Raw genomic sequence first — 27956 nt, 5'->3', positions numbered from 1 at the left:
CCGCAATATGGGAAATTTTTAAACAGGGCTCATTGTCAAGTACTCCCCATGAGCACAATATATATTCATGATGGTGTCATCGGTGCCTTCATTATGACGTCATAGTTAGACAAGTAGAACGCTTGATACGATCAGTGTTAAGTTTATTGAGCATGATGTACACAGAGATTGTGCGGGTGAACTAAATGGATGACGTCATCGGTCACGTGGTTCGGCAGCCATATTGGAATGAACATAAATCTATGTCGTCAATAAACCACACAAACACAGCAGCTCATAAACACCACACAAGCACGTCCTGACGTTGGTCTGCAATCTCTGATTGCTCTTTCTTGCTTGTTTTCTTTCTCTAACAATCACTAAAAAAAAAAGAATAATAATTTTGGCAAAAAAAAAAAATCATGACGTCATGAAAGGAATGCAAATAATGCAAAGGAATATAAATGAAGGTAAACAAAATGGGCTCGTCCGAGATTTGAACCCGGGACCTCTTGCACCCAAAGCGAGAATCATACCCCTAGAGCCTAGACCAACGAGCCACAAGGAAGTGCTTTTATATCATCTCTTTTAGGTGCAATTATATATTTAATACCGAATGTAAATTATTTAATTTTAGAACATTCGGTTATTACGTCACGCATGGGGATGAGGTTGGGGGCGTGGAGGTGGCATGACGATTTTGCCATAATATGTAGACGGACTCGTACAGGAGATTGATTTTGTCGTTAAAGCTCAAGTTGGTGTCAGCATGATCTATGCTGTCTTTGTCCCAAAAATGTCGAATTCCTTGACTAATCCACCGATGGACATCTGAGCCTTTGATCGCCGAACTGCGCGTGACGCGTCCGGGAAGTGACGTTGCGGGTCACGTGATTCGACCCAGCACGCACCGCGCTTAGCCGGAGCCGGCGGCCTGGTTGAGCGTTCGTGGGTTTCGGTTGTTCCGACTTTCCTACTCGTTCCGTCGGATTTTGGGCTCGTTTTCGGCCCTGAAAGTAATCGTGGATCCCCGACTCTGCGTTGATGCGGCGGGGTTGGTACGTGGGGCTGATGGCGTCACGACGTGTACTTGTTATGATGTTGCTGTTGGTCTTTGTTGATAATATTAATTATCAGCCTGATCGAGGATATGCACCTGCTCCGCGAGCCCGGGTGTGGTGAGGGTCCCCGCGAGCCCGGGTGTGGTGAGGGTACCCGCGAGCCCGGGTGTGGTGAGGGTCCCCGCGAGCCCGGGTGTGGTGAGGGTCCCCGCGAGCCCGGGTGTGGTGAGGGTCCCCGCGAGCCCGGGTGTGGTGAGGGTCCCCGCGAGCCCGGGTGTGGTGAGGGTCCCCGCGAGCCCGGGTGTGGTGAGGGTCCCCGCGAGCCCGGGTGTGGTGAGGGTCCCCGCGAGCCCGGGTGTGGTGAGGGTCCCCGCGAGCCCGGGTGTGGTGAGGGCCCCCGCGAGCCCGGGTGTGGTGAGGATCCCCGCGAGCCCGGGTGTGGTGAGGGTCCCCGCGAGCCCGGGTGTGGTGAGGGTCCCCGCGAGCCCGGGTGTGGTGAGGGTCCCCGCGAGCCCGGGTGTGGTGAGGGTCCCCGCGAGCCCGGGTGTGGTGGAGCGTTCATTGCAGGTCCTCTGCTGTAATGTCGGGACGGTTAAAAAAAACTTTATACTTTAAACGAGATTGCTGATCCCATATTTGAGGTTGTTGGTGTTTTGTTTTGTGGTGTTGGTGTTGTTGCTGTGTTGGTGTTGTTGCTGTGTTGGTGTTGTTGCTGTGTTTTTGTTGTTATTGTGTTGGTGTTGTTTTGTGGTGTTGGTGTTGTTTTGTGGTGTTGGTGTTGGTGTTGTTTTGTGGTGTTGGTGTTGTTTTGTGGTGTTGGTGTTGGTGTTGTTTTGTGGTGTTGGTGTTGGTGTTGTTTTGTGGTGTTGGTGTTGTTTTGTGGTGTTGGTATTCTTTTGTGGTGTTGGTGTTGGTGTTGGTATTGTGATGGTGTTGTTATTGCGATGGTGTTGTTATTGTGATGGTGTTGTTATTGTGATGGTGTTGTTATTGTGATGGTGTTATTATTGTGATGGTGTTGTTATTGTGATGGTGTTGTTATTGTGATGGTGTTGTTATTGTGATGGTGTTGTTATTGTGATGGTGTTGTTATTGTGATGGTGTTGTTATTGTGATGGTGCTGTTATTGTGATGGTGTTGTTATTGTGATGGTGTTGTTATTGTGATGGTGTTGTTATTGTGATGGTGTTATTATTGTGATGGTGTTGTTATTGTGATGGTGTTGTTATTGTGATGGTGTTGTTATTGTGATGGTGTTGTTATTGTGATGGTGTTGTTATTGTGATGGTGTTATTATTGTGATGGTGTTGTTATTGTGATGGTGTTGTTATTGTGATGGTGTTGTTATTGTGATGGTGCTGTTATTGTGATGGTGTTGTTATTGTGATGGTGTTATTATTGTGATGGTGTTGTTATTGTGATGGTGTTGTTATTGTGATGGTGTTGTTATTGTGATGGTGTTATTATTGTGATGGTGTTGTTATTGTGATGGTGTTATTATTGTGATGGTGTTGTTATTGTGATGGTGTTGTTATTGTGATGGTGTTGTTATTGTGATGGTGTTGTTATTGTGATGGTGTTATTGTGATGGTGTTGTTATTGTGATGGTGTTGTTATTGTGATGGTGTTGTTATTGTGATGGTGTTGTTATTGTGATGGTGTTGTTATTGTGATGGTGTTGTTATTGTGATGGTGTTGTTATTGTGATGGTGCTGTTATTGTGATGGTGTTGTTATTGTGATGGTGTTGTTATTGTGATGGTGTTGTTATTGTGATGGTGTTGTTATTGTGATGGTGTTATTGTGATGGTGTTGTTATTGTGATGGTGTTGTTATTGTGATGGTGTTGTTATTGTGATGGTGTTGTTATTGTGATGGTGTTGTTATTGTGATGGTGTTATTATTGTGATGGTGTTGTTATTGTGATGGTGTTGTTATTGTGATGGTGGTGTTATTGTGATGGTGCTGTTATTGTGATGGTGTTGTTATTGTGATGGTGTTATTGTGATGGTGTTGTTATTGTGATGGTGTTGTTATTGTGATGGTGTTGTTATTGTGATGGTGTTGTTATTGTGATGGTGTTATTATTGTGATGGTGTTGTTATTGTGATGGTGTTGTTATTGTGATGGTGTTGTTATTGTGATGGTGTTGTTATTGTGATGGTGTTGTTATTGTGATGGTGTTATTGTGATGGTGTTGTTATTGTGATGGTGTTGTTATTGTGATGGTGTTGTTATTGTGATGGTGTTGTTATTGTGATGGTGTTGTTATTGTGATGGTGTTGTTATTGTGATGGTGTTATTATTGTGATGGTGTTGTTATTGTGATGGTGTTGTTATTGTGATGGTGTTGTTATTGTGATGGTGTTGTTATTGTGATGGTGTTGTTATTGTGATGGTGTTATTATTGTGATGGTGTTGTTATTGTGATGGTGTTATTATTGTGATGGTGTTGTTATTGTGATGGTGTTGTTATTGTGATGGTGTTGTTATTGTGATGGTGTTGTTATTGTGATGGTGTTGTTATTGTGATGGTGTTGTTATTGTGATGGTGTTATTGTGATGGTGTTGTTATTGTGATGGTGTTGTTATTGTGATGGTGTTGTTATTGTGATGGTGTTGTTATTGTGATGGTGTTGTTATTGTGATGGTGTTGTTATTGTGATGGTGCTGTTATTGTGATGGTGTTGTTATTGTGATGGTGTTGTTATTGTGATGGTGTTGTTATTGTGATGGTGCTGTTATTGTGATGGTGTTGTTATTGTGATGGTGTTGTTATTGTGATGGTGTTGTTATTGTGATGGTGTTGTTATTGTGATGGTGTTATTGTGATGGTGTTATTGTGATGGTGTTGTTATTGTGATGGTGTTGTTATTGTGATGGTGTTGTTATTGTGATGGTGTTGTTATTGTGATGGTGTTGTTATTGTGATGGTGCTGTTGTTGTGATGGTGTTGTTATTGTGATGGTGTTATTGTGATGGTGTTGTTATTGTGATGGTGTTGTTATTGTGATGGTGTTGTTATTGTGATGGTGTTATTATTGTGATGGTGTTGTTATTGTGATGGTGTTGTTATTGTGATGGTGTTGTTATTGTGATGGTGTTGTTATTGTGATGGTGTTGTTATTGTGATGGTGTTATTGTGATGGTGTTGTTATTGTGATGGTGTTGTTATTGTGATGGTGCTGTTATTGTGATGGTGTTGTTATTGTGATGGTGTTGTTATTGTGATGGTGTTGTTATTGTGATGGTGTTATTATTGTGATGGTGTTGTTATTGTGATGGTGTTGTTATTGTGATGGTGTTGTTATTGTGATGGTGTTGTTATTGTGATGGTGTTGTTATTGTGATGGTGCTGTTATTGTGATGGTGTTGTTATTGTGATGGTGTTGTTATTGTGATGGTGTTGTTATTGTGATGGTGTTGTTATTGTGATGGTGCTGTTATTGTGATGGTGTTGTTATTGTGATGGTGTTGTTATTGTGATGGTGTTGTTATTGTGATGGTGTTGTTATTGTGATGGTGTTATTGTGATGGTGTTATTGTGATGGTGTTGTTATTGTGATGGTGTTGTTATTGTGATGGTGTTGTTATTGTGATGGTGTTGTTATTGTGATGGTGCTGTTATTGTGATGGTGTTATTATTGTGATGGTGTTGTTATTGTGATGGTGTTGTTATTGTGATGGTGGTGTTATTGTGATGGTGCTGTTATTGTGATGGTGTTGTTATTGTGATGGTGTTATTGTGATGGTGTTGTTATTGTGATGGTGTTGTTATTGTGATGGTGTTGTTATTGTGATGGTGTTGTTATTGTGATGGTGTTATTATTGTGATGGTGTTGTTATTGTGATGGTGTTGTTATTGTGATGGTGTTGTTATTGTGATGGTGTTGTTATTGTGATGGTGTTGTTATTGTGATGGTGTTATTGTGATGGTGTTGTTATTGTGATGGTGTTGTTATTGTGATGGTGCTGTTATTGTGATGGTGTTGTTATTGTGATGGTGTTGTTATTGTGATGGTGTTGTTATTGTGATGGTGTTATTATTGTGATGGTGTTGTTATTGTGATGGTGTTGTTATTGTGATGGTGTTATTATTGTGATGGTGTTGTTATTGTGATGGTGTTGTTATTGTGATGGTGTTGTTATTGTGATGGTGTTGTTATTGTGATGGTGTTGTTATTGTGATGGTGTTATTATTGTGATGGTGTTGTTATTGTGATGGTGTTATTGTGATGGTGTTGTTATTGTGATGGTGTTGTTATTGTGATGGTGTTGTTATTGTGATGGTGTTGTTATTGTGATGGTGTTGTTATTGTGATGGTGTTGTTATTGTGATGGTGCTGTTATTGTGATGGTGCTGTTATTGTGATGGTGTTGTTATTGTGATGGTGTTGTTATTGTGATGGTGTTGTTATTGTGATGGTGTTGTTATTGTGATGGTGTTGTTATTGTGATGGTGTTGTTATTGCGATGGTGTTGTTATTGCGATGGTGTTGTTATTGCGATGGTGCTGTTATTGCGATGGTGTTGTTATTGTGATGGTGTTGTTATTGTGATGGTGTTGTTATTGTGATGGTGTTGTTATTGTGATGGTGTTATTGTGATGGTGTTGTTATTGCGATGGTGTTGTTATTGCGATGGTGTTGTTATTGCGATGGTGTTGTTATTGCGATGGTGTTGTTATTGCGATGGTGTTGTTTTTGTGATGGTGTTGTTTTTGTGATGGTGTTGGTGGTGGTGTTTTATGTTGTTTTGTGTTTTGTTGTTGTTTCATTCATTTTAAGTCTGTTTCACATTATTTATTTTTCCATTTGATGTTCATGGTCAGGTGTTTATAATTTGACGTCAATGTTCTGAAACATTAAGCAAGCCAATGCTTTGTTGCGTTCACTCGGTTATCCCAAGTGGTGTTCACCCAGGACCTGTGCCATCTTGGGTCCCACTTGAACAGCACTTGGCAGTTCAGACCTCAGCCTCGCCTGCTGGGCACCTGCCCCAGGTGATGGTGTCTTCAGTTGTCACCCAACTGTTCACGTGTGGTGCAGCGTCAATTACGTATTATTAGCTCACCTGGAACGAAGTTCAGGGGAGCTTATGCGATGGCACGTCGTCCGTTCGTCAGTCCGTAAACACTTGAAACTTCTTCTCAGAAACCACTGATGGGATTGCGACCAAATTTGGCACAAATGATATTTGTTGTGTTGTGACTAAAGTTTGTCCATGGCATTTAAAAAAATCGGGGTCTAAGGGGGTTTACCGGGGTCAAAGTGGATCCAGGTTTGACCCCCCAAAATATGAATTTGCCTTTTCCCCTGAAACTACACACACAATTTCGATGAAACTTGACCACAACATTCATCACCCGTGATGTACCAAAGTTTGTTCACAGTATTAAAAACAATCTGCCCCTTTGGGGGCCTTTGGGGGTCTATTTTGGGGTTGCTCCCCAAAATAGGTATTTGCTTTCTTCTCCGAAACTACACATGCAATTTTGATGAAACTTCACCCCAACCTTAATCACCCATGATGTACCAATGTTTGTTCAAGGCATTAGAAAAATTGGGGTCTTAGGAGGTATATGGTGTTGGGAGAGGGGGGTTGCCCCCCAAAATAGGTATTTTTTTTGTTTTTTGTTTAAAGCCTTATGATTATGTTAGTATGATTCTACATGCTGCCCTGTCTTCTAGCAACCATTGAAATTCGTTTAAAATACCTTTGGTCAGTGCAGTATACTGTTTATTCTATCAGGTGAGTGCCTGGGGTATTGCCCCTATGTTTGGAACATACCTTTGAGACCTTTAGCCATTTTCGATCCCTTAGAACTTTCAGACCTTTTTTAGCCTTTGTACCCTCAGATCCCTTCGACGCTTTATACCTTTACAAACCTTTGACTTTCGACCCTTCACACATTCAGATCCTTTCGACCTTTTCAGACTTTTGACTTTAAACCCTCAGACCCCAGACATCTTCCACCCCTTAAGACTCTTACGGCTTTAACTTTAGATCCTTAAGGCCCCATTATACTCTCAATACCCTATTAGATCATAAACACACTTGAGACCCTTCATCTGAAGCCCCAAATATACTGTCGACCCTCAAGACACCATGACATCGTTTAGACACTTCAGATCCTTTAACCGCTCAAGACTCTTAAGACAGTTTTGACCGTCAAGACCCCAAAGACATTTTAGACCCTCAAGACCCTTTGCTATGAGCCTAGCTTTTTAATATCTTCGGATGAACTCTTTCAATGCACCAGGTATGCCAAGTCACAGACAAGGTTTCTTATATCTCCGCTTACCTTTACTGAGACAAAATGTCACCGAAACGCGTCACGTTCCGTGACATTTCATAGTTTTCCACTAGTAATATTACTTTCATGCATGTCATGTATGATCCACTCATGATTCTGTGTTGTCCCATATATGTAATAACATGTAATGTTACATGATGTGTGCATGTCAGCACATACAGATTATTTTGTTATTTTGACCACAATTTGTATTACATTCATAACAAGATATTCCCCATTATAAGATCATATTATCATGACATAGGATGTCACGTGGTACAATTCCTGCTTCTATTTGGCGTGTAATCAATCATTTCAGCACAAAACTAGAACGGCGCTCTGTAGAGCGCATACCTCAGCCAGGCTGATTAGTTGTCCCCCGTCGCACCGCGGAGCGAAAGGGGGACTATGGTTTTCCCCTCCGTCCGTGTGTCCGTCCGTGCGTGCGTGCGTGTGTGCGTGCGTGTGTGCGTGTGTGCGTGCGTGCATGCCTAAGCGAAAGACCACATTCGAATTTGGTGTGTGGGTGCAACCCACGTCAAAATCCAAGATGGCCGCCGCCATGTATGTCTGATGCCATGTATGTCTGAACCTTGTGAGCTGAATATCTTGAAAAATAAGCGAAGTACCAACTTCTAATCTGGTGTGTGGGTGTATCTCGGCACAAGGAAGAAGGCTATTTAAAATTGGGTCGCCACGTCAAAATCCAAGATGGCCGCCGCCATATATATGTCTGAACCTTGAGCTGAATATCTTGAAAAATAAGCGAAGTACCAACTTCTAATTTGGTGTGTGGGTGTATCTCGGCATAAGAATGAATGAATGAATGAATGAATGCTCGTTTTAAGGCCATTTTCCCCGCGAGAGCGGGGGTTAGCCTTGCGGACCCCATGACAATCATGGTTCCCTGTTTGAGGCAATGTTTTTATGGCCGGATGCCCTTCCTGACGCCAACCCTTGGTCACGCTCTTAGGATGCGCAGGGATACGGTACACCTATTCTAAACCGGGGTACACACCGTGATCATTCATCCCAGCAAGCTGGTACTCGATTTGTCGACCTCGGAAGGATGACAGGCTGAGTCAACCCCCCTGGCGTTAATTCAGCGATCGACCGGGATTCGAACCCAGGATCTTAGGATCCCAAGCCGGCACCCTAACCGCTATGCCGACACCAGGCTTTACGCTATTGAAAATACGCTTTACGCTTTATGCTATAAGGAAGAACGCTATTGAAAAATGTGTCGCCACGTCAAAATCCAAGATGGCCGCCACCATATATATGTCTGAACCTTGTGAGCGAAATATCTTGAAAAATAAGCAAAGTACCAACTTGTAATCTGGTGTGTGGGTGTATCTAGGCACAAAGAAGAACCCTATTGAAAATTGTGTCGCCACGTCAAAATCCAACATGGCCGCCGCCATGTATGTCTGAACCTTGTGAGCGGAATATCTTGAAAAATAAGCGAAGTACCAACTTCTAATCTGGTGTGTGGGTGTATCTCGGCACAAAGAAGAACCCTATTGAAAATTGTGTCGCCACGTCAAAATCCAACATGGCCGCCGCCATGTATGTCTGAACCTTGTGAGCGGAATATCTTGAAAAATAAGCGAAGTACCAACTTCTAATCTGGTGTGTGGGTGTATCTACGCATAAGGAAGAACGCTATTGAAAATTGGGTCGCCACGTCAAAATCCAAGATGGCCGCGTTGCGTCTTCCACTTTGTCAACTCGCATCACTTCACCGACGGGGGACCTAGGCGTAACGCTTGTTAACCTTTTGTATCAAACTGATAGGCCGGATCTGGATTCGGACCTGAACCAAAATCTAATCGGCTTGTTCTTGTCGCCGAGCCAACTCATCCACCTAGTTTTGTCATAATTCGTCCATAACTTTTTGAAAGATCGTGCAACATGTTATTTTTGGTCACATCTCTCAATGGTGAAGAATCACTTCGAAAATTGAAAACTTCTCATACCCGGATCCGGATCTTCACCAAAATCTAATTATTTTGTCCTTGTCACACCCTAGTGTTGGGCTAGCGGCTAGGGTGCCGGCTTAGGATCCTAGGATCCTGGGTTCGAATCCCGGTCAATCGCTGAATTAACACCAGGGGGGTTGACTCAGCCTGTCATCCTTCCGAGGTCGGCTAATTGAGTACCAGTTCACTGGTAATTCCCTGTTTGTCGTTAAAGGCGGCAAAAAGGGTTGGCGTCAGGAAGGGCATCCGGCCGTAAAACATTGCTTCAAAAAGGGGACCGAAAAACAACAACAACCACGGTTCCCGAAAAAGGCCAACCCCCCTTTGCGGGGAAAAATGGCCTCTAAAGGTGGTTATATTATATATTTATTATATATATATATGTCACACACCCAACCTCCACCAAATTTTGTCGAAATACGTCCACAACTTTTTGAGATATCCTGTTCACAGATGAACAAACAGGGGTGAAAACATAACCCCCGTCCAGCTCCGGTGGCGGAGTTAAAGATCCAACTCAAAAATACGACATTGGGTCATTCCTGGTGGAGCGTTTTGCCATCTTTCAACTTTTTTTGTGGGAAGCGTGGGGATTTGTTATGGTGCGCTGTCGACTTCGCTGTAGCTCTAGTATTGCGATTTGCTCGAGTAGTCACCGAGATACTGAACACACGTACTCGCCGCATTTCTGTTTCCCCCTGTCCAAGTTTGCCTTGTGTGTTCCTTTTGGCCAGTTAGCTCGCCATCATGACCCGTGGACTGCGGTGAGGTTTCGTTCGCCCCGGCGAGTTCAATTGATCGGGTAAGCACAGTTCCCATGGTTTTGACTGCATGGCAGAATACGGTGCGTCCCGTGGATATACACAGCACATGGAGACCCGATGCACTTGGCACAGCTGTGGCAAACATGTTTTGTTTGTGCCCGGGTTAAAGCATGGCAGAGTGATTGCTCTGCCGTAAAACTGTCGTCATCGGTGCTTGTTTTGCTGTTCTTAAACGGCCAAAGCTGCGTCACTCAGTAGTTGACTTCTGTTTTTCGAACTCTTCCCTCTCTCAACCTCTCAAAAAGGAAAAGTCTCAACTGCAATTCATCCTCGGATACGGGTAAACACGAAGCTATTTCTGTTTCAAATCACGTTTCAGGAAAAGATACGGTGTGTGTTGAGTGCCATGTGCTGTGTGAACGTCGCTCTTTATGGGTAAGTCAAGTACTGTACCACACCATTTCAACAACAGAGTGCTGCTTTGGGAGGTAGCCGGTTGTACGCACCGATTGTGATTGCCTCTTTTGAATGCTGGCGGGATGGCTCTCAACTCTGAGCTGTCTAGCCTGGGTTAGAATCCCGACACGGCTATAAACCATCATCCCAGCGGTGATACAGGCAGGGTCATTCCGATTCATCGATGTTTGTGCCATCCCCTCGGATGGACGTTAAACTGGGCGTCCCGTCTGCCGACATTAGTTGGTGGACATTAAGGATTCCACGGTGTCCTTCGCGAAGATTAGGCGATTAATCTCCTGCACCATGAACAAATTACAAATTCCTGCCCCTGTTTCAAGGGAGCGAAGTGCAAAAGGGTCAAACCCCAAGGAAGTCGCTATGCTCCTTAGCTGGGCCTGCGAAGTTGTAGTATTAGTTGTAGAAGTAGTTGTAGTAGTAGAGAAGATGTTGTAGTAGATGAGGATGTAGTAGTAGTCGTCGTTGAAGAAGAAGAAGAAGTAGTAGTCATAGTCATAGTAATAGTAGGAGTAAAGGAGAAGAAGAAGCTGTAGATCTCACTGTCATGGAGGCACTTGAACAGACATCACATACAGGACAAAGCTATTTGTAGACATCAGTGTACTCTAGCACGAATTACAAGGACATCCGTGGACAATACCATTTAGTATATTGGATTTGAACCTTGGTTCCGAGCATTATGAGTTTTATGTTCAGATTGGGAAAGCTAAACAGGCCATCCCAATTGCCTCCCTTTTTAGATGTGATGTGCTGCAGGTCTACAAGAGCTCCGTGTGGTTGGTGTTCTTGCTGTGGTTCTTGTTGGGGGTTGATTTTTGAAGTGTGCACCCATTGGGCGGACAGATGCCGAACCCCACCCACATTTGTCGCTTGACTGCATCCACTATGGCACCGAGACAAAATAATATGGCCGCCATCTTGGTTTTCTGCTGGGCCTAAGACATCAGGCCTGTAGGCCTCTGCTGGTTATACACTGCCCGGGTTTGTTGCATCAGATTAACATTGGCTTTGTTTGGGTCGAGTGTTACGATGTGGGACCCGAAAAAATGTAATCGGTGGCGAATAAAAATTATGATTTAGCGTTACGCCATTTTTGAACGGCCCCGTCTTGGGGTTAAACCATTTGTGACCAATTGAAGAATCAGCTCGTTCTGATGTAACCGTGGCAGAGGCTGACATGGATGAGACATGTCAAGTTAATCTTTTAATGGCGCATTAAATGTGTGTTCCCCAATCGGTCCATTACCGGATTTTGTCACAGGTTGTGAACACATTGCGGTCATTCTTGCTCTTAATAATTTACTGAAGTTGAGAAAATATATAGTCGGGGAGCATGTGCAATTCCGTATGACTTTTATAGTGAAGGGAAACCACTGGTGTAGGCAGCCAAAAGGGACCACAGTGAAGAATAAAAAAAACTTGTTGGCAGTCAGGAAACGTGTTCAAAATTATTTGGAAAACTATTTGAAAGAAAACGTTGAATCGACATTGTAATTGCTTGTATTGGACGAAAAACACACCGCACATTCTCAAAATCCTCATATTTCACACTCAAAATTAACTAGAACGTCGCTCGATAGAGAGCATACCGCCGCTAGGCATAACAGATTATGTTCTGTATCCACTGACAGGCTGGACCTTGATTCGGAGCTGAACTAAAATCTGATCGGCCTGTTCTCGTCACACACCCAACCTGTCCACCACGTTTCGTCCGAATCCGTCTACAACAAAACTTTTTGAGATATCCTGTTCTCAGACAAATAGACGGGGTTGAAAACATAACCTCCATCCACCTTCTGTGGCAGTGGTAATAACATGCTGTTTGTCATTAATTTAACTACAAATGATTTCAACATTAACAAAAGAAGAAAAGATCACTGGCTGGTAATGAATTAGCATCGACATCGTCCTGTGATGCAAAACCATCCTGCCCCTGTTACTTTCATAACTGAATGCTTTTGCCAACACAGAAAAAAAAAATATATATATATATATATATATATATTTTTTTTTTTAATGTGTGTAATTGTGACCTATTTTGTCGACCTCATAAATCAGGACAACACAATATATCGGACTCCCCCAACAACGTTTTCACATAATTTGGGCTTCCCACGAGACATCTGGGTGGGTAGGTTGCTTTCACCACCAAAGTCCCTCCGGAGTCTATTTTGTTGCACATGTTCCCTGATTAATAATAAAAATCACCATTGAGGTTCATTTGATCAGTTTTATGTTGATTAATAATAATAATAATACATTTATTTTATATAGCGCTTTTCAAGAAGCCCAAAGGCGCTTTGACAGAGTACAAAAAACAAGTGCAAAAAGACAAAAATCAATAGGTAAATAATCAAAGCAAAAGGAAGGAGAAGGAGAAGAGATAGTCAGGGGTTAAATGCTGTGCGTTAAATGTTGAATGCAGTGTTGAACAGGTGGGTCTTGAGTGATGTTTTGAATGTGGTGAGTGAGGAGGAGTCTCTGATGGTGTGAGGTAGAGAGTTCCAGAGGGTGGGAGCAGCGATGGAGAAGGCCCTGTCCCCCCAGGATCTGAATTTGGTCCGGATGGGGGGGGGGTCAGGAGGTTGGTACCAGTAGAGCGGAGGTTTCGGGTGGGAGTGTGTCTGGAGAGGAGGTCAGTCAGGTAGGATGGGGCCAGGTTATGGAGGGCTTTGTAGGTCAAGAGGAGGATTTTGCACTGGATTCTCTGGGGGATGGGGAGCCAGTGAAGCTTATAAAGGACGGGGGTGATGTGGTCACGGGTCCGGGAATGGGTGAAGAATAAAAACCTGGGACTGCATTTTTGACTTTACATGTTTGTAAAGGTTGATTAGTATGGAGTCTGGAGTCGAGGCAGACCTGTAAGAAAACTGGCAAAAGTTTATCTGCTAGTTATTTCCTGACAAATTGATTAGCACAGCAGCCTGTACCTGTATATGGATGACCTCCATAATCCTGAGTTATCTTTCATCCACAGCTGCCATGCCAAGGGTTGTTGAACTGCAGCCACTCTCGCCATAACAGTGGGGTGGCACTATCACGATGCTACGGGGAAGCCGTGGGCGGTGGAGATGGGGCGAGGGGACTGGTGCCCCGGGGTCTCTGCCACCGTCCCCCGAACGCCGGGCCGGCAACGTGGCTGGGGAGGCTGGCGGGAGGTTGCCCGTGTTTGTGTTCCCCACCGAGTTGGTGTTCTATGCTGACGACCAGGCCTCGCACAAGCAAGTCCTGACTCTCTACAACCCCTACGATTTTCCGTTGTGCTTCAAAGGTGATTGTGAAGTTTCTCATGCATGGTCTGCTCTTGCATCATAAGCTTTGATCATTTTTCAAAAAATGATAGTATGTGAGTTATTTCAGCCCCAAGACCCAATGCACAGTCAAACAAAGCTTGTTGAACTAATCCACGTGCATCTTGACCTTGAAGCTAGCCCATATTTTTACAACCCTAAACGTTGGTGACCACGAGCCATCATCAAACGGAGTGGATTCCCTAGGTCTATTCTCATTCTCTATTTTTGTCTTTGTAACTTGGTTCTCTTTGTTTCCCGCATGGCAATGGTCTCGCAACACTTTGTCCAAAATATGAAATTGGTTGGTTGTTGTTCAAACAATCTACAAAAATGACATTGTGACCCCATTGTTTTTCCTCTTCCAATGTACTTCCATTCCTATTCCTCCGTCTCCTCTCCCCTCCTCTTCTTTTCCCCACTTCTCTCTCCTCCTCTTCATTCCTGGTGTTTCCTTCAAGTGCATTCCATCTGACACCGCCTTCTCCATTTCCCATGCTTACCTAGTATGTAGGTAACCTTTTTCCATGACATATGAAGCAGGGAGCAGTTGTCCAATTTGTGGAACAAAAATGCAGTGTAAATAAAACCTGGAGAGGTTTACAGGTGGCAAAGGTTAATTGACATGTTTTTGTTCTCGCGGGAAGAACATTATGGGCGACAGTCTCGGGGCCTCGGAACGAATGAATGGAGAGGCGTTGGTGTATGTATATATACATAAGATCATGATTTGGGACAGGGAATGACTTGAGAGGGTGGTGAACAGTTGTCTTGAAGACCTGGAGGGAAGCTTGAGTTTGAAGAGAGCATGGAAGGTGGTTCTACAGGCATGAAAAAGAGGAATAAATGAGTGGATGTGAGCAGTGGTTCTGGATTTAGGCAGTTTCACTAGGAGAGAGTTGCTGGTGGACCTCGTGTGTCCTGAAGATACCTGATGGAGACAAACGACAGAGGGCAGAGGGTGCAAGCCTTGACAAAGTGCCACTAGGTTTTAGAGGAGGGAGGCACGTTTGAAAGCTCATTCTTGAGATTGGACAGATGCTGTTTTTTGGCGCTCCAGAGAGTAGACACCCTTGTTGCGAGCTTTGTGGAATTATCTGAGGTTGTCTTCAGTTGGATTGGCCCTTCAGGTGTAGAATGCAAGTTGTTTTAAGGCAACTGCCTCACCACAGGATTTAGAGAACCAAGAGTGAGAGGGTGGGTAAGATAAATGAAGACAAGATGGGAAGAATCTGTGCATAAGAGAGAGCAGGTTTCTCTGGAATAATTTCCAGGCTGAATTAATATCAGCAACAGCAACGGCAACTGTTGGTGACCACGAACATATGACCAAGAACATATAACTCAGGAATTCCCAGGCTGAATTAATATCGGAGACCAGACCTGATATGTTTAAAAAAAAAAATTTTTTTTTTTAGCAGCGAATAGGCGAAGCGCAAATGCAGAAACAGGTCACATGTTACAAACCGCGAATGCGCAGGGTCCACAAATGTTAGGGCCACGAATGTAGAAGCAGGTTACATTTTATAAACCGCGAATACGTGGGTCCGCAAATGTTTGGACCGTCAATGTCAAGGTCCGACAGTATATGTTTGCGGTTTCGACAATCGTGTATTCGCGGTTCATAAAATGTGATCTACTTCTACATTCGCAGCCCTGTGCTTTGCGTATTCGCGGTTTTTCGCGAGCGCAAAAACACCCCCCACCATTCGCCTGCACGACATGGTTCTAAAACCGTCTTTGTCAGTAGCGAATAAACACAAAGCAGCTCTAACCAACCATATATCACCAGCCGCATGCATAACACAGTTAAAAAAACAATATTCCACCAGTCACGCATAAACCATTTCCCACCAGTGGCTCGCATAAAACAGAAGAAGAAGAAGAAGAAGAAGATGCGGTATTCTGTATTGCCTTACGAAGATAGACGTTGAGTTTAAATGGCATGGTTTTAAACGTCCTGGCATCACAGTCCTTGTGCTAGAATTTAATTTTATGTTAGATCCAAAATAATGGTTCATTTTTCTTACCGTACCATGGAGCAGCCTTGCTGATCGGCCATATCCCCAAAGTGTAAATCTTGCGCTGTTAAAAGTCGTTAAAAAATTAAATTTAAATTATGAAATTTTAACTCAACTTCCATCTTCGTAAGATAATGCGGAGTGCCGTGTCTTCCTTCAGGCTTGGACTCCGAGCGGTTGAAACGGCAACTATTTCCGGGATCAAGACGCGCTTTGGAGATCACGCAAGATCGAAGGAAAAAAACGGTTCGTTTTCGATAAAATAACATGACACTCGCGGCAAAGGAGTGAGCTAACCTTTTGGAATGGTTTACAGTATTTTTATTTGAAAGCGTTTTTAATGAAACTGCAATTATGTGCATTCGTGTCCGTAAACCTTTTAAAAGAATTCCCTTATGAATCACAAACCATCGGGAGCCTATCCCCCTTTCCTCCCATTGAACCATTGCGCAGACATTCGCGGATTCGACATTCGTGGCATTTTCCAGGAACGTATCCCATGTGAATGTCAGGTTTCTACTTTTCTTAAGTCCCCCCGCATTTATGGGCAGAGCCGCTCTCTTGGCGCGATCTTCAGGATGTGCTCGCCAAACGTGTCCAATCGGACCTCAGGGCACTCGTGAAGAGAATTGGTTTCTGTGAGGCTGTATTCAATCCTTGCGTGAAGGTGTGCTCAATTGTTCCATGTGACCCCACTTGCCGGACAAGACAGGTCCCCCTATTAGAGAGTATTCTCAATGTAGGGAAGGTGTGGAAAAAAAATATCGGATCCATCTGCTACATACAAAACTAAAGTTGGAGTAGCTTTTCAAAAAACTCTTAGGCTACATATGAGAACCTACCTGCTCTGTTCAACGGATTGTCGAGGCAGGGATCACCCGTCAGTACTCCAAACCATGGCAAAAGGAAAAAAAGAGAAAGCAAGAAAAAGAGATCGGTCAAATCCAGGAATTCATCTTGTCGTTCATCATTATAAGAATCTTCTTCAGATGGCATATTTCCGAGCTGCCTATATCAATGGCAATGATTCTGGTACCGTCCGACATAGTTTTACTTCGTGCAACATCCTTTGGTTTTGTAATTTTAACAGCTTGAAAGGATTCAATGAAATGTACGCAAAACTACATTCCTTTGTAAAAGAATAGGAAGAGATCTGAGGTGTGGGTGGGACTACCTGTCAATCAGCCTGGCAGGGGCGGGGCCACTAGACACATTTGCCCCAGTGTGTCATGCGTCAAATAATATCAGCAGAAATAGAATGCCTCGGGAAATCCCTTGCTTTTTGTGTTACATTTATGAAAATAAACTAATCGCGATTAGTGAGGTGCCAGTGCCTTAGAGGGACACACGTGATCATGTGCCCTCTCCAGTCACGGTGTTGAGGTAAATGTGAACCTTCCACATGGATCGCTTAAAGGCAGAGGTGTTTGTAAGCTTGAGCAAAGTTCTTTCGAAGTCTCTCGTTGACCACATTTGATACGGTGATGAATGTCTAACCATAACATGCACCTCTGTGTTGCCATTTTTTTTATTCCTGGGTAGTCTAATCCCACTTGGAATAATGTTGGAATAATGCTTTCTCCATGATGCTTTGTGTGGTGTTAAAACCTTCCTAATTACTTTCCACTCATCTTGTTTCGCTCTGCTCTCCTACCCAGTGCTATGCACGGCGCCTTCTCGATATAACGTGGCCGAGGCAGAGGGCACTGTGAGAGCGCAATGCCGCGTCGACATGTAAGCTCGCACTCTCCCCACCGAACACCACACCCACACCTGTTTATGACTCATTTGCCTCTAATTCTCCCAATTGGCATTTTCTACTTTTTAAACCAGATTATTGAGGCAATGTATCCAGGTAACTTTTGGCTGTGTTTGCATATCAAGGTCTTCTTAAAGAGTATCATCCCATTTAACTCACCCCAATCCATTTTACAGTTTATATGCCGTACACAGGGGACATGGGAATGCTGACGTAGTGAATCCGTATCACGTTCTACATAATCGATATACTTGATCAACCTGATGCCAGCAGAAAATCCTTGCATATTAAACGAAGGTGTATCATGGCAAAAACCTCACACCCCCTAGGACTGACGATTTGCAGACAATTGCGTTCCATTCGGAAAGCCATTGTCTGTCATTGGTCGGGTTGGCGTTGTTCTGAGGAGCCCATTTATTTGAGCTCACGGCAGGCTAACAACATCACACAGTAGCTGTATTCGCTCCCTACTGTACCGTACTCGGTAGAACCGTCCAAACAAGCAAAAAGATCGAGCACTTTGATCATCGTCTACATTTTATTTATTTTTCTCTCTACTAGGGGAAGGAATGCCCCTTCCACTGAGTGGGACTTCACGCTGGCCTTCCAAATAATAATGCCAAGTTCTATCGGCAGGGGAGGATGTTTATCATGAGCTAAGAAGGTCAATATGGCAAAGTCCATTGTGCTGGGGACAAGTGACAGCTTATGTGCTGGTACAGAGAATCTTGTGGAGCAAGTGTGGAGGTGAGAGTGTGTGAAGGTGTGGAGGTCGGAGAGGGTGGGCCGGAGTGTAGAGTGATTAATATAAATTAAAGGTCGAAGCTCAGAGCGTAAAGCAGAGGTGGGAATGTGCAACCATTCTGGACGTCAGCGTGCAAACAAATTCACAAGGCAAGACAGTGATGGGCACCTGGAAATGCTTAGCAGTGCAGGTAACACTCAACAACAGTTGCAGAAAAAGATCATCCAGAATTGTATCCTTTGTTACAGGATCTCCTGGAGCAGATCTTTCACGTCGACGCTTGATGTAAACCGGATTGTCTGCATTGTGGGGAAAGGCAGAAGGAAGTCTGCACAAATCTGCTTCAGGTTTTGCTTAGGATAAAAATGTGAACTTTTAGGTAAGTTGGTGCGGTTTATTCCATTTTCCAGGGATGACAAATTAGGTAGATACAGTACACTTGAAAAGCACTTCTGGGTTCACTTTCTCAGTTTAGTTTGCTATTGCTCATTGAACCTTGAGGAGATTGGGGGTGAGCAAGATGGATGCCGCCACAAACTCGTGGCAAGTCCCTTTTTGTATATGGAGTCGAGGCTCGTAACAGACAACAGACCAGAACATAACAGAACAAGAAGAACATAGTGGAAAGGGGGGAAAACACAGCAATGGCAGGGTAGTGGGACACTACAGAGGAAGAGTGGGCATGGGGAAGAATAAGATCAAAGGGAGGGGGGAGAAGGACACAAAGGGTGAACAAGTTCAAACACAAGAGGAAGAGGAAGGAAAAACTATGGAGAATGAAACAGAAATGGAATTTAAAAAAATTAAAAAGGGGAGAGGGAAATATGAAAATATTTGTGAAACTGAACTAGTACAAATCGGAAGTGAAATATGAAATGCAGACAAATATTATAAGGAAGTTGTAAAATTATTCCTGAGTAATGTGCTGCTTTTTGCTTCTGCTGTGGGCCTCACCATTCAGATCTTCAAGGTGTTTGTTTCTACCTACTGTCATCTCCTGTGGTTGTAGTTCAGACCTCTGCTGATTTGGGGGAAACCCCCTGGGAACCCCAATGATCCCAAGTCGGAAAAACTGAGACCAAACGATCCTGCGGACCATCGAGTAGAAGGGCTGTATCGGGTTTCAGAGCAATTGGTTGGTAAATAAGGGACGAGTAGGGATCCAAAGTTTGGGGGGTTAACCTCTCCCCATTCCCCCTCCCATGATCCAAAATCTAAAAAATTGAAGACCAAGTGAGTGTGCGGGCCACTGTCTTGTATCCATGTGCCAAGTTTCAGAACCCTCAGCTGGGAGATAAGAGAGGAGTAGCAAAAAAAGCAAAACGTTAACAGATGATGACGTTAATCGATCGATGGACTAAACGTCAACAGATGGATGGACGAATGGACAGACAGACAGACAGACAGACATCACGACCCGTTTTACAAGTTAATCTCTTCGAGAATCAAGACGAGATGACATAAATAAAGTGTGTTTTAAAAGATCCTTTTTCACATGTTTTTCTCATTTTACAACCTCAATGTCACACAGGTGACATGTGATATGTTTGTGAAGTCCAAATTGCTATCATTGATTAAAATCATCAGCTGTCACAACGATGAAGTTCATTACGAAAATACATTTCTGTGGATTCGATGTCACAAAGGTGTAGACAAGAGTTGTTATCTCAAGTGTGACTCGCATCGACTAATCAAGTCGAAACAATATCTATACCTAGCCGTGCCATGAGACCCATGCTCACCTGCTCACGGCTAACCGTAACGGTTGCAGTGCCCGATTACGATAACATTTTGCTTTGAAACTTACAAAGACAAACAACATGACCATTCTATAACGCATCCGATTCATTTCCTACCACACACGCTTGCAAAATACGGCAATTACTTCATTTCACGTGACAGGAAAATATCCGAGTTATTTTACGCGTTGACAGCCAAACCCGGCTGGGCTCGGACTCGTCTCGGAAGCCCAATTCGCTGGATTTGGGTAAAACTCAACCTCTGAAGGGGGATAACGTTTTTGATGTACGTTGTTACTTGAAACTTGGCACGTTGATGTACGTCAATGTGTTAAATCCCTATTTAGTCTATTAAATTGAATACGCCTTGCTAGTAATTATTCTCCAAAACGTTTCAAAATGTCTCGTGGAATACTGCTTCTCGGGAAAACAGATCGATTCCCTTTGTTCCTGCGTATTGCATCCCATATTTCCTGTTCCTCCTCTAGTGTCATTCGCCATCGAGCCGTGACCTCGGCGCATATTAACTTGCACGACACATTTCGTCTGATCATCGGGGAGCAGGGTCCTGGGCGTACCGAGGGCCGACGTGAGATTTCTGCTCTGCTCCTCCCTTCTGCCCACTCTCAACCCTTGCAACAGGGTCCTCCGTCGCTTCCTCTTGCGTTGGAGGTAAGATCGAGTATGTAATGATCTTTTCTTCGCATGATCTTCTTTACTTCTTAAAGGAAGAAGTTATGAACTTAAATAAGGCATTTAAACCTCCCTCGTGTGATTTCATTATTTTATGGTTGCACTTGTACTTTTTACAAAGGCCTGCAAAGGTATTCACCCCCTACCAATAATGCCACATTTAGATGAATTACAAATTACTAGGGCATGCCCGTACTATATCTATATCTAAAATTATATCCCCCCCCTCTATTTACATGAAATGGTTTGGTCCAAAACGAACGGCTTGCGAGTACGGTGACAATCCCCCCCCTCTATTTACATGAAATGGTTTGGTCCATTCGCAAAGCCAAAGCGAACGGCAGTTACGAATCGCAGTTACGATGAATCGCAAAGTAGTTTTAATTAGTTTTAAAACATCGTTTAACGCCAACATAGCGGCAACATAGTTTGCCAACGTGAAATAAATGAATACGCTCTCAAATGTGCCGTCCGAGGCAGAGTGTGTTCGCCACGTTCGGCACACGCGATAGCTCGCTGCTCTCTGATTGGTTGAATCGTTTTTTGGACATAGCTCGGTAAGTACTTGTCCGATTAATATGAAACCTTGAAAAGGCACATCCTCGGGTCCCCAGCAATATACCTGGCAAGTTTAAAGTATATCGGACCCGTGGTTGTCGAGAAACAGCGGTCACAGACAAACAAACAAACAAACAAACAAACACACAGAGATTACTGGAATTATAGATAGAAGATGGAGAAATAATTTTTCCAAATGTACTTTTTTATTCATAACTGGAGAAATAAAACGAAGCACTTATCATTGAATACTTGCAAAAAAACATGTACAAATAAAAATTCACTGGTTGTAAACGTTTTTTTTTTTTTTTTTTTTTTGGGGATACAAGATCGAGGCTCGTGAAAGAGCTAACATTAATCACACAAAAAGTCAACCGACACATAAAACACAAAATAAGGGGAGCAGAACACAAGATGGGGAGAGAGGGGGAAGGACACAAACACAACATTTGAGAGCAAGGACATCGAGAGAAATGTGGGAGGGGGAGGGCTTGGGGAGAGGTGGGAGATGTATAAAACATATCAACACTGCAAGGACTTCCAGGAATGCAGTTGGAGATTGAAAGAGGTGGATTTGGTGTGTATTAACGGGGGTAGAAAAGATCAAGGTTTTGGATGGGGGAAGATAAGAGATGGTGGTGAACAGCTGTTTTAAATACCTGGAGGGAGGAGAGGGATTGGAGAGAGTGTGGGAGATTGTTCCAGAGGTGGACAAAGAGGAATGAATGAGTGAAGGTGAGCAGTGTCATGATTTTGGAATTTTCACCAGAAGAGGGTTGCTGGCAGATCTTGTGTGTCCTGCAGGACAATTTGGGTTGACTTGGTAAAGGGTTTGAATACTTATACAACTGAGAATCATATGATTTTCTATATTAATCGACATTATTCACATTTTATCTGAATTTTTTTGCTTTATCACTTTAGAGTAGTTTTTAAGACTCTATTCATATTAAGTTTGATTTGAAAGCATCATGAAATTAAAACGGCACTTCGTAGAGTGCATACATCTGCCAGGCTGAACACTTTACATTTGGTATCCCACTAATAGGTCGGATCTGGATCCGGAACTGAAGCAAAACCTAATCGGCTTGTTCTGGTCACCTACGCAACTCATCCACCTTGTTTTGTCACGTCGTCCACAGCTTTTTGAGACATCTTACTGTATATCGTTTTTAGCCTCATCACTCAATGGTGAAGAATCACTTTAAAAATTCCTCCGATAACAGTCTAACCTAGGTTTTATTGATCTTAAAGTTAACCGAAGGGAGAAATATTTGACAACTGTGTTGGCTTTTATGTGGGTGGAAACAACAGCAGACTCTACTTTGGGTAACATATCAGTGTTTTCCCGCCCCCCCCCCCCCTTTTGATATCACAAAATTTGTACGTGTGATAAGAATTGAAGTGTCAATAATTTAACAGTGTTTCAAGGCCCTGTTAAGTTGTGGGGGGAGGGGGAGGGGGGGGGGGGAAGTTATCAAATAAAAGTTTGAGTTTACTTTGCCTTTGAGACTGCATGTTACTCCTTTATGTGAGGCCACATTGTTGAATGCTGTGCAGTCCAGCAGTGCAGAAGGGCGAAAGTCCAGAGTGGGAACAACTGGGGAAAGGTCCAGGGGAACTCGGCCTCGCAGCGATTCTGGAGAAATCTTCTACGATTACCCACAAGGTCAGGCTTTCAGTTGCAAATGAACACTAAATGCCCTCTTTCTTCCATGAGCTTTAAAGCACTTGTTGAATCGATGCAAAGTGGGAACAATTTCCTTTGTTTCCCTTTGCTTTTCAACCACAATCTGTAGACTTTGAAAACTGCTTCACCTCATCCTGATTATCTGCACTACGTTTGCATCACTTTGATCCTTGGCATGTTAACGTCCTCGAATGTGGCACGGTATTGTTCCACAAACAGGACATCGAGGGCCAAACTGCCTCTTCGTTTTCGCTGGGCTTTTGTGTGTCCTTGCCCTGATGCTGCCGACACAGGGTGACTCAAACTCGAGTGTTCCACCCTGCCTGCACCTCACCACTCACCAGAAACTGGTTGCTGCCTATATACTCGGTGAGCAGGAGCTGCTGTGACAACATCGGTGGCAGCTGACCTAATCGCAAATCGTAGTAGCTTTTAAATCGTAGTGGCCTGAAAGTAGCTTTACCCCTCCCCAGTAAAGCATTCATTCTTAAACTCTTTTAATGTACAGATTTTATTGTGCAGTACTTGCAGTAATTAACTAGAGAGTTCATAGAACACCCTTCCCCACACAGTCTTGGGGAAACAAGGAAATGGACGTGGTCTACGAGTGGCAAATTTGATTGGTCGAGATGATGTAAAATGCCGTAATATTTTGTACTGCTAAAGGAAAGGTTCTTGAAAGTGTCAAAAATGCAATTTGCGTCCTACAGTGTTCAAGTAAATAATTCAATTCAAATATAATAAAGATTTAAAGATCGTAGAAAAAATTAATCCAAGTAATTTTTTTTTTTTGTATACAAGATCGAGGTTCGTGTGAGAGCTAACATTAATCATAAAAAAAAACATAAACGTACACATAAAACATATTGTTACAGACGTGGCTTAGATGTTAGTTTACCGAGCGGTTTTGGTATGACCACGTCTGCACAAGTTACCGATTATACTCGACGTTGACGAAGCCGCGCCACGCTGGCTCAATAAGAAAAAGAAGACACCCGGCTGGATTACAATAACACAATACGACACCAATGTTTCGATTCTCAAGTATATTCGTACGGAAAAGGTTAGATTACAGGGGCTAGAGGTATATTACAGGAAGACAGGCACTTAGACACACTCTTATATTAACCCCGGACAGACGACAGACACACGGGACAACGGCTGACTCACACGGGGGTTTGATGGCTAGGAAAGGCAGGATCGATGGCTCCAGGTCCTCCTGGGCTCGGGGCAGGGTACAGTACGGTCCGGTCCAAAGATGCGGAAGGTTGCACAGCGCTCGAGGTGGTAACGTTCTTTCACAGGCGGGTTCTCTTCCTCTCAGCGGTCGTAGGCAACGTTCTTTCTCCAGCTAGGGGCGCATCTGACTCAGCGCTCGCAGGTGGCTTTCCTTCTCCAAGCTGGGTGCGCATCTCACCTCACGTCCGGCGCGTGGCGCGTATATCCGGCGGGGAGTGACACGCCCTCAGCTCGTTAGCTCCGCCTCGTGGAATCGGCACGTTGCTTCTCATTGGGTGCGTGCGGGGGGGTTTACCAGGCTCCGCCCTTGACGAGGAGCTGACAAGGAGCCCCTTCGTGGTAACCCCGTGGAGCGCATGGTCTGGAGCTAATCGAGCCGGTGTGAGGACGCATCCTCCCCCGCTCCGCCGCCATCTCCTCTGTTGTTGTTGTAATTGTTGGGGAATAAGATGGAAGGAGGTATGGGAAAGGTCCTAAACTCACTACTGATGCCATATAATCACATTCTGGTGCAACGAAGAGTCATAATTAATGGAAACGAGGCCTTAACTGACATAGATTAAGAATAACTAGGAAGATGTCCGAAAGTTGTCTACGTGTGGTGCGGTGGACCTGGGCACGACATTTAATGGGGGAATAAGGGGAAGGTCGGCTCTACTGATTGTTATTTACATGCAATGGGACTAGGGAATGGGGGATTGGGGAAAGTTGGGGAGTATTGGAGAAAATAGGGGAATATTTACAAGCGGATATGGAGGCCAAATTCCATATTCGCAACAATATAATAAAGGGAGCAGGAGACAAGATGGGGAAAGCAAGGGAAGCACACAAGCACAACAACGTTAGAGAACAGGGACATTGGGAGATCTGTGGGAGGGATAGGGCTTGGGGGGAGGAGACGGGAATGGGGGGGGGGGGGGGGGTGGGATTTGGGAGAGGTACAAAACAAATGGTTTACTGCCGTTGATGCATTCAGTTCACCTTTGCATCATTCTACATAATTGTGCAAAATTTGGTCAGAATCCCATCACTGGTTCACAAGTTATCGCGGTAACAGGATTTTTACCTGACATGACCTCTGATCTTTGGCATTTGACATCGTCACCCCAAAATCTAATCAGTTCATCTTTACCTCATTATACATACCTGTACCAAGTTTCACCAAGATCCCTTCAGCCGTTCTCAAGTTATCGTGGTGTCTTTCAATTTAAATTAATTTCCTCCTCAATCATAATGTTTATAGACAGACAGAACAGACAGACAGACAGACAGACAGACAGACAATTGAACCAATATTGCTTAACCATGCTTTTCGCTTCATATGGTAATCAGTCATTGTGTTTGTATGTGCTCCATTACGCTCCTTGCACCAATATATTTGTCACCAAGTCCTCTTGGACATCCTGTGTAACGTATGTGGAGCCACCCATGCGAAAGAGGCCACGACTGAAGCGTGTAGGTCTCCAATCATCCTATACCGGTTTGTCAACACTTTCTCCGTGATGAAGCACCACAAAGAGTTGTCCAGAGTCGTTAATTCTGGACTACGTGGTGGCCACGGTAAAGGGGCTGGTGATGTTGGTGATTCCTGTTCAATCCATCATTGAGGGAACGTTTCATTAAGATAGTCCCAAACATGTAACACAAAACGCGTGGCCATCTTGTTGAAACCAGACACTCTCGCATCTGTGTTCCCACATACCACGGTGGGGGAAGGAGGTGTGAGAGATTTAGCAGGGGTAAAGTGACTTTCAGGCCACCCTGATATATATCCTTCTGCCTTGCGTAAAGTTTATTGTATTTTTATTTTGTACGCACCATCCTAGCACTTTGACTGTAGTCATTGCTTTGCAGGAATCGTAACTATGCTTATTTTACCCGTGTGACAAGCGGACAAGAACGAGCAAGAATCTCTCGAGCCATCATCCAATACTCATGCAACCCACGTACCCGCAGGACAATTTGAATGGAGCAGACCATTGGACGATGACTCCGATTAAAAGTGACTTCCAAATGGGTAATGGATGTGAAAACCACCAGTCATTGCCATTTCTCCTCGATGATTTTGAATTGGGGGTTGGGAGGGAGGGGTACTCTTGAGAGGGCATGGAGCGTGGGATGGGGGTTGTGTGGGTAGCGGCTGCATCGCTTTCTTGCACTGCACCATCATCGCCAGGTTCAAAAGCGGCATTCTGCTGCCGAGCACTTCTCGGGGACCAGGCTTGCTGCGATCAAGTCTCTAACCGGTCGCCCGTCTGTGCGAAAGCATTTTTGATCTTGAATGTCCCATGAAGGATAGATCTTGCTTTGGCATATTCCCCGTACACCTTGACTGTTTGGCTGAGTTTGCTTTTGAAATACTACGAGTTTTGTAAGCCTAGGTTTTGCCAATGCTGAATTGGCTTCAAATTTTAACCTTTATTAAAGTCAGGTGTTCCTGGAAAAAAAACAAAACAAAAACAAATGAAGAATATAGTCGGTTGTGTAGCTTGCCATTCCTTTACTCGTTTGCTTCTGAAATCGCCTATTGTATGGACATTATTGTGAATATGGTTTGTGCGGGAATGCTTGAAGATTGTATGACTGTCGCATTAATAATGTATCATTCTTGTACATATATCGGGGTTTTTTTGTTTGTCACTTGCCATAAACCAATTAGTTGCATCTTCTTGAAATCGAGCCAAACGTTAAAAGTTTGAGCTTTTCCCTTGTTGGATGGTTTTACTCCACCGCTGTCATCCGAAGGGTGTATTCATTGCTTACTTCGCTCATGTAGAGGATGAATACAGCGCAACGGGCCAGTACTATGGTATACCAAGCTTGGCAATGCTTCGGTGCTGGCGGATGGATAGTCTCCATCACAACTCCTGATGGACATCTCCAGCCTCTCATCTTCAACGTTTTTGCTTCGTATGAACTCATTTTGCACAAAGATCATGCCAAAACAGCTCCTTTATCCATGTTTTGTTTGAACATTTTGAAGTCTCTTCGTTTATTTATTACATTGAAAATGACCATTAAACTTATTTTGATGGTGACAGTTGTGTGACTTGTTTGTCCTTGCCGATGTATTCCTGAAAATTTTCAAACATCTTGTATTGGTATTTGTCCCAGAGATTTCAGCAAATAATCCCATAATAGCTAGCGCATTAATCCAAAATCCTAAATGTAGCGTATGTTTGGATCCTTGCAAAACGTTAAGTAGAGCAATTTGGATTGCATTACCCTTTTGGTTGTCACCAATAATGCTGAAACGTGCTAGTGGCATGCTGGATGAGGTGAGTGAACTCATTGCACCGTGTTTGAGTGTGAGAAAGAGATCTATAATAATGTGGTCAGGTTGGAACAGTTTATTCGACGGTGCAGCCTCGTGAGCGTGCCAACGTCCGAAGCCTCGGCCTTGTCTCACGTGTGCTTGTATCTTCTTTATTTAATAGACATCCTACGGACGTAAATGAACACTTGTTTTACTTTGCGCATGATGCACATCACATGCAGCAAATTTCACCTCCCTGCGTCTTGTATTTACTGTTATTAAAAAAAAACCTTTCTGTTCACCACGCTTGAGGCTCGGTTTGCAAGCCACCGTCTGCAATTCCAATTAAAGAGACATCGTTAATCTTTTATGGAAAATGTTTTCGAGTTTGTTTTATCCTCAAAAATAG

General features: G+C 43.7%; 2 protein-coding genes across 5 annotated transcripts in view; both read left to right on the top strand.

Moving 5' to 3' along the window:
* Nucleotides 1-27956, top strand: part of DHRS12 (dehydrogenase/reductase 12) — a 275332-nt gene that overhangs the window by 169976 nt on the left and 77400 nt on the right. The gene's annotated exons all lie outside the window — the stretch shown is intronic.
* On the top strand, nucleotides 699-27329 carry MOSPD1 (motile sperm domain containing 1). Of its 4 annotated transcripts, none has more exons than XM_068117356.2 (8): nucleotides 699-1037; nucleotides 10055-10118; nucleotides 13535-13828; nucleotides 17527-17602; nucleotides 20600-20783; nucleotides 22923-23031; nucleotides 23272-23421; nucleotides 26182-27329. In XM_068117356.2, the coding sequence occupies exons 3-8, from the start codon at nucleotides 13600-13602 to the stop codon at nucleotides 26289-26291; spliced, it is 858 nt and encodes a 285-aa protein (XP_067973457.1). In that variant the 5' UTR covers nucleotides 699-1037; nucleotides 10055-10118; nucleotides 13535-13599; the 3' UTR covers nucleotides 26292-27329. The 4 variants fall into 4 exon arrangements, with proteins under 4 accessions (XP_067973457.1, XP_067973456.1, XP_067973454.1 ...); XM_068117355.2 differs by having other exon boundaries at nucleotides 10051-10118; XM_068117353.2 differs by lacking the exon at nucleotides 10055-10118 and having other exon boundaries at nucleotides 701-1037.

Source organism: Myxine glutinosa, chromosome 5 (assembly GCF_964187855.1).
Source record: "Myxine glutinosa chromosome 5, kmMyxGlut1.1, whole genome shotgun sequence".
In the NCBI taxonomy this organism is placed as follows: Eukaryota; Metazoa; Chordata; class Myxini; order Myxiniformes; family Myxinidae; genus Myxine; species Myxine glutinosa.
Note: the sequence above shows the minus strand (reverse complement) of the source record. Positions and strands in the feature narration are given on the sequence as shown.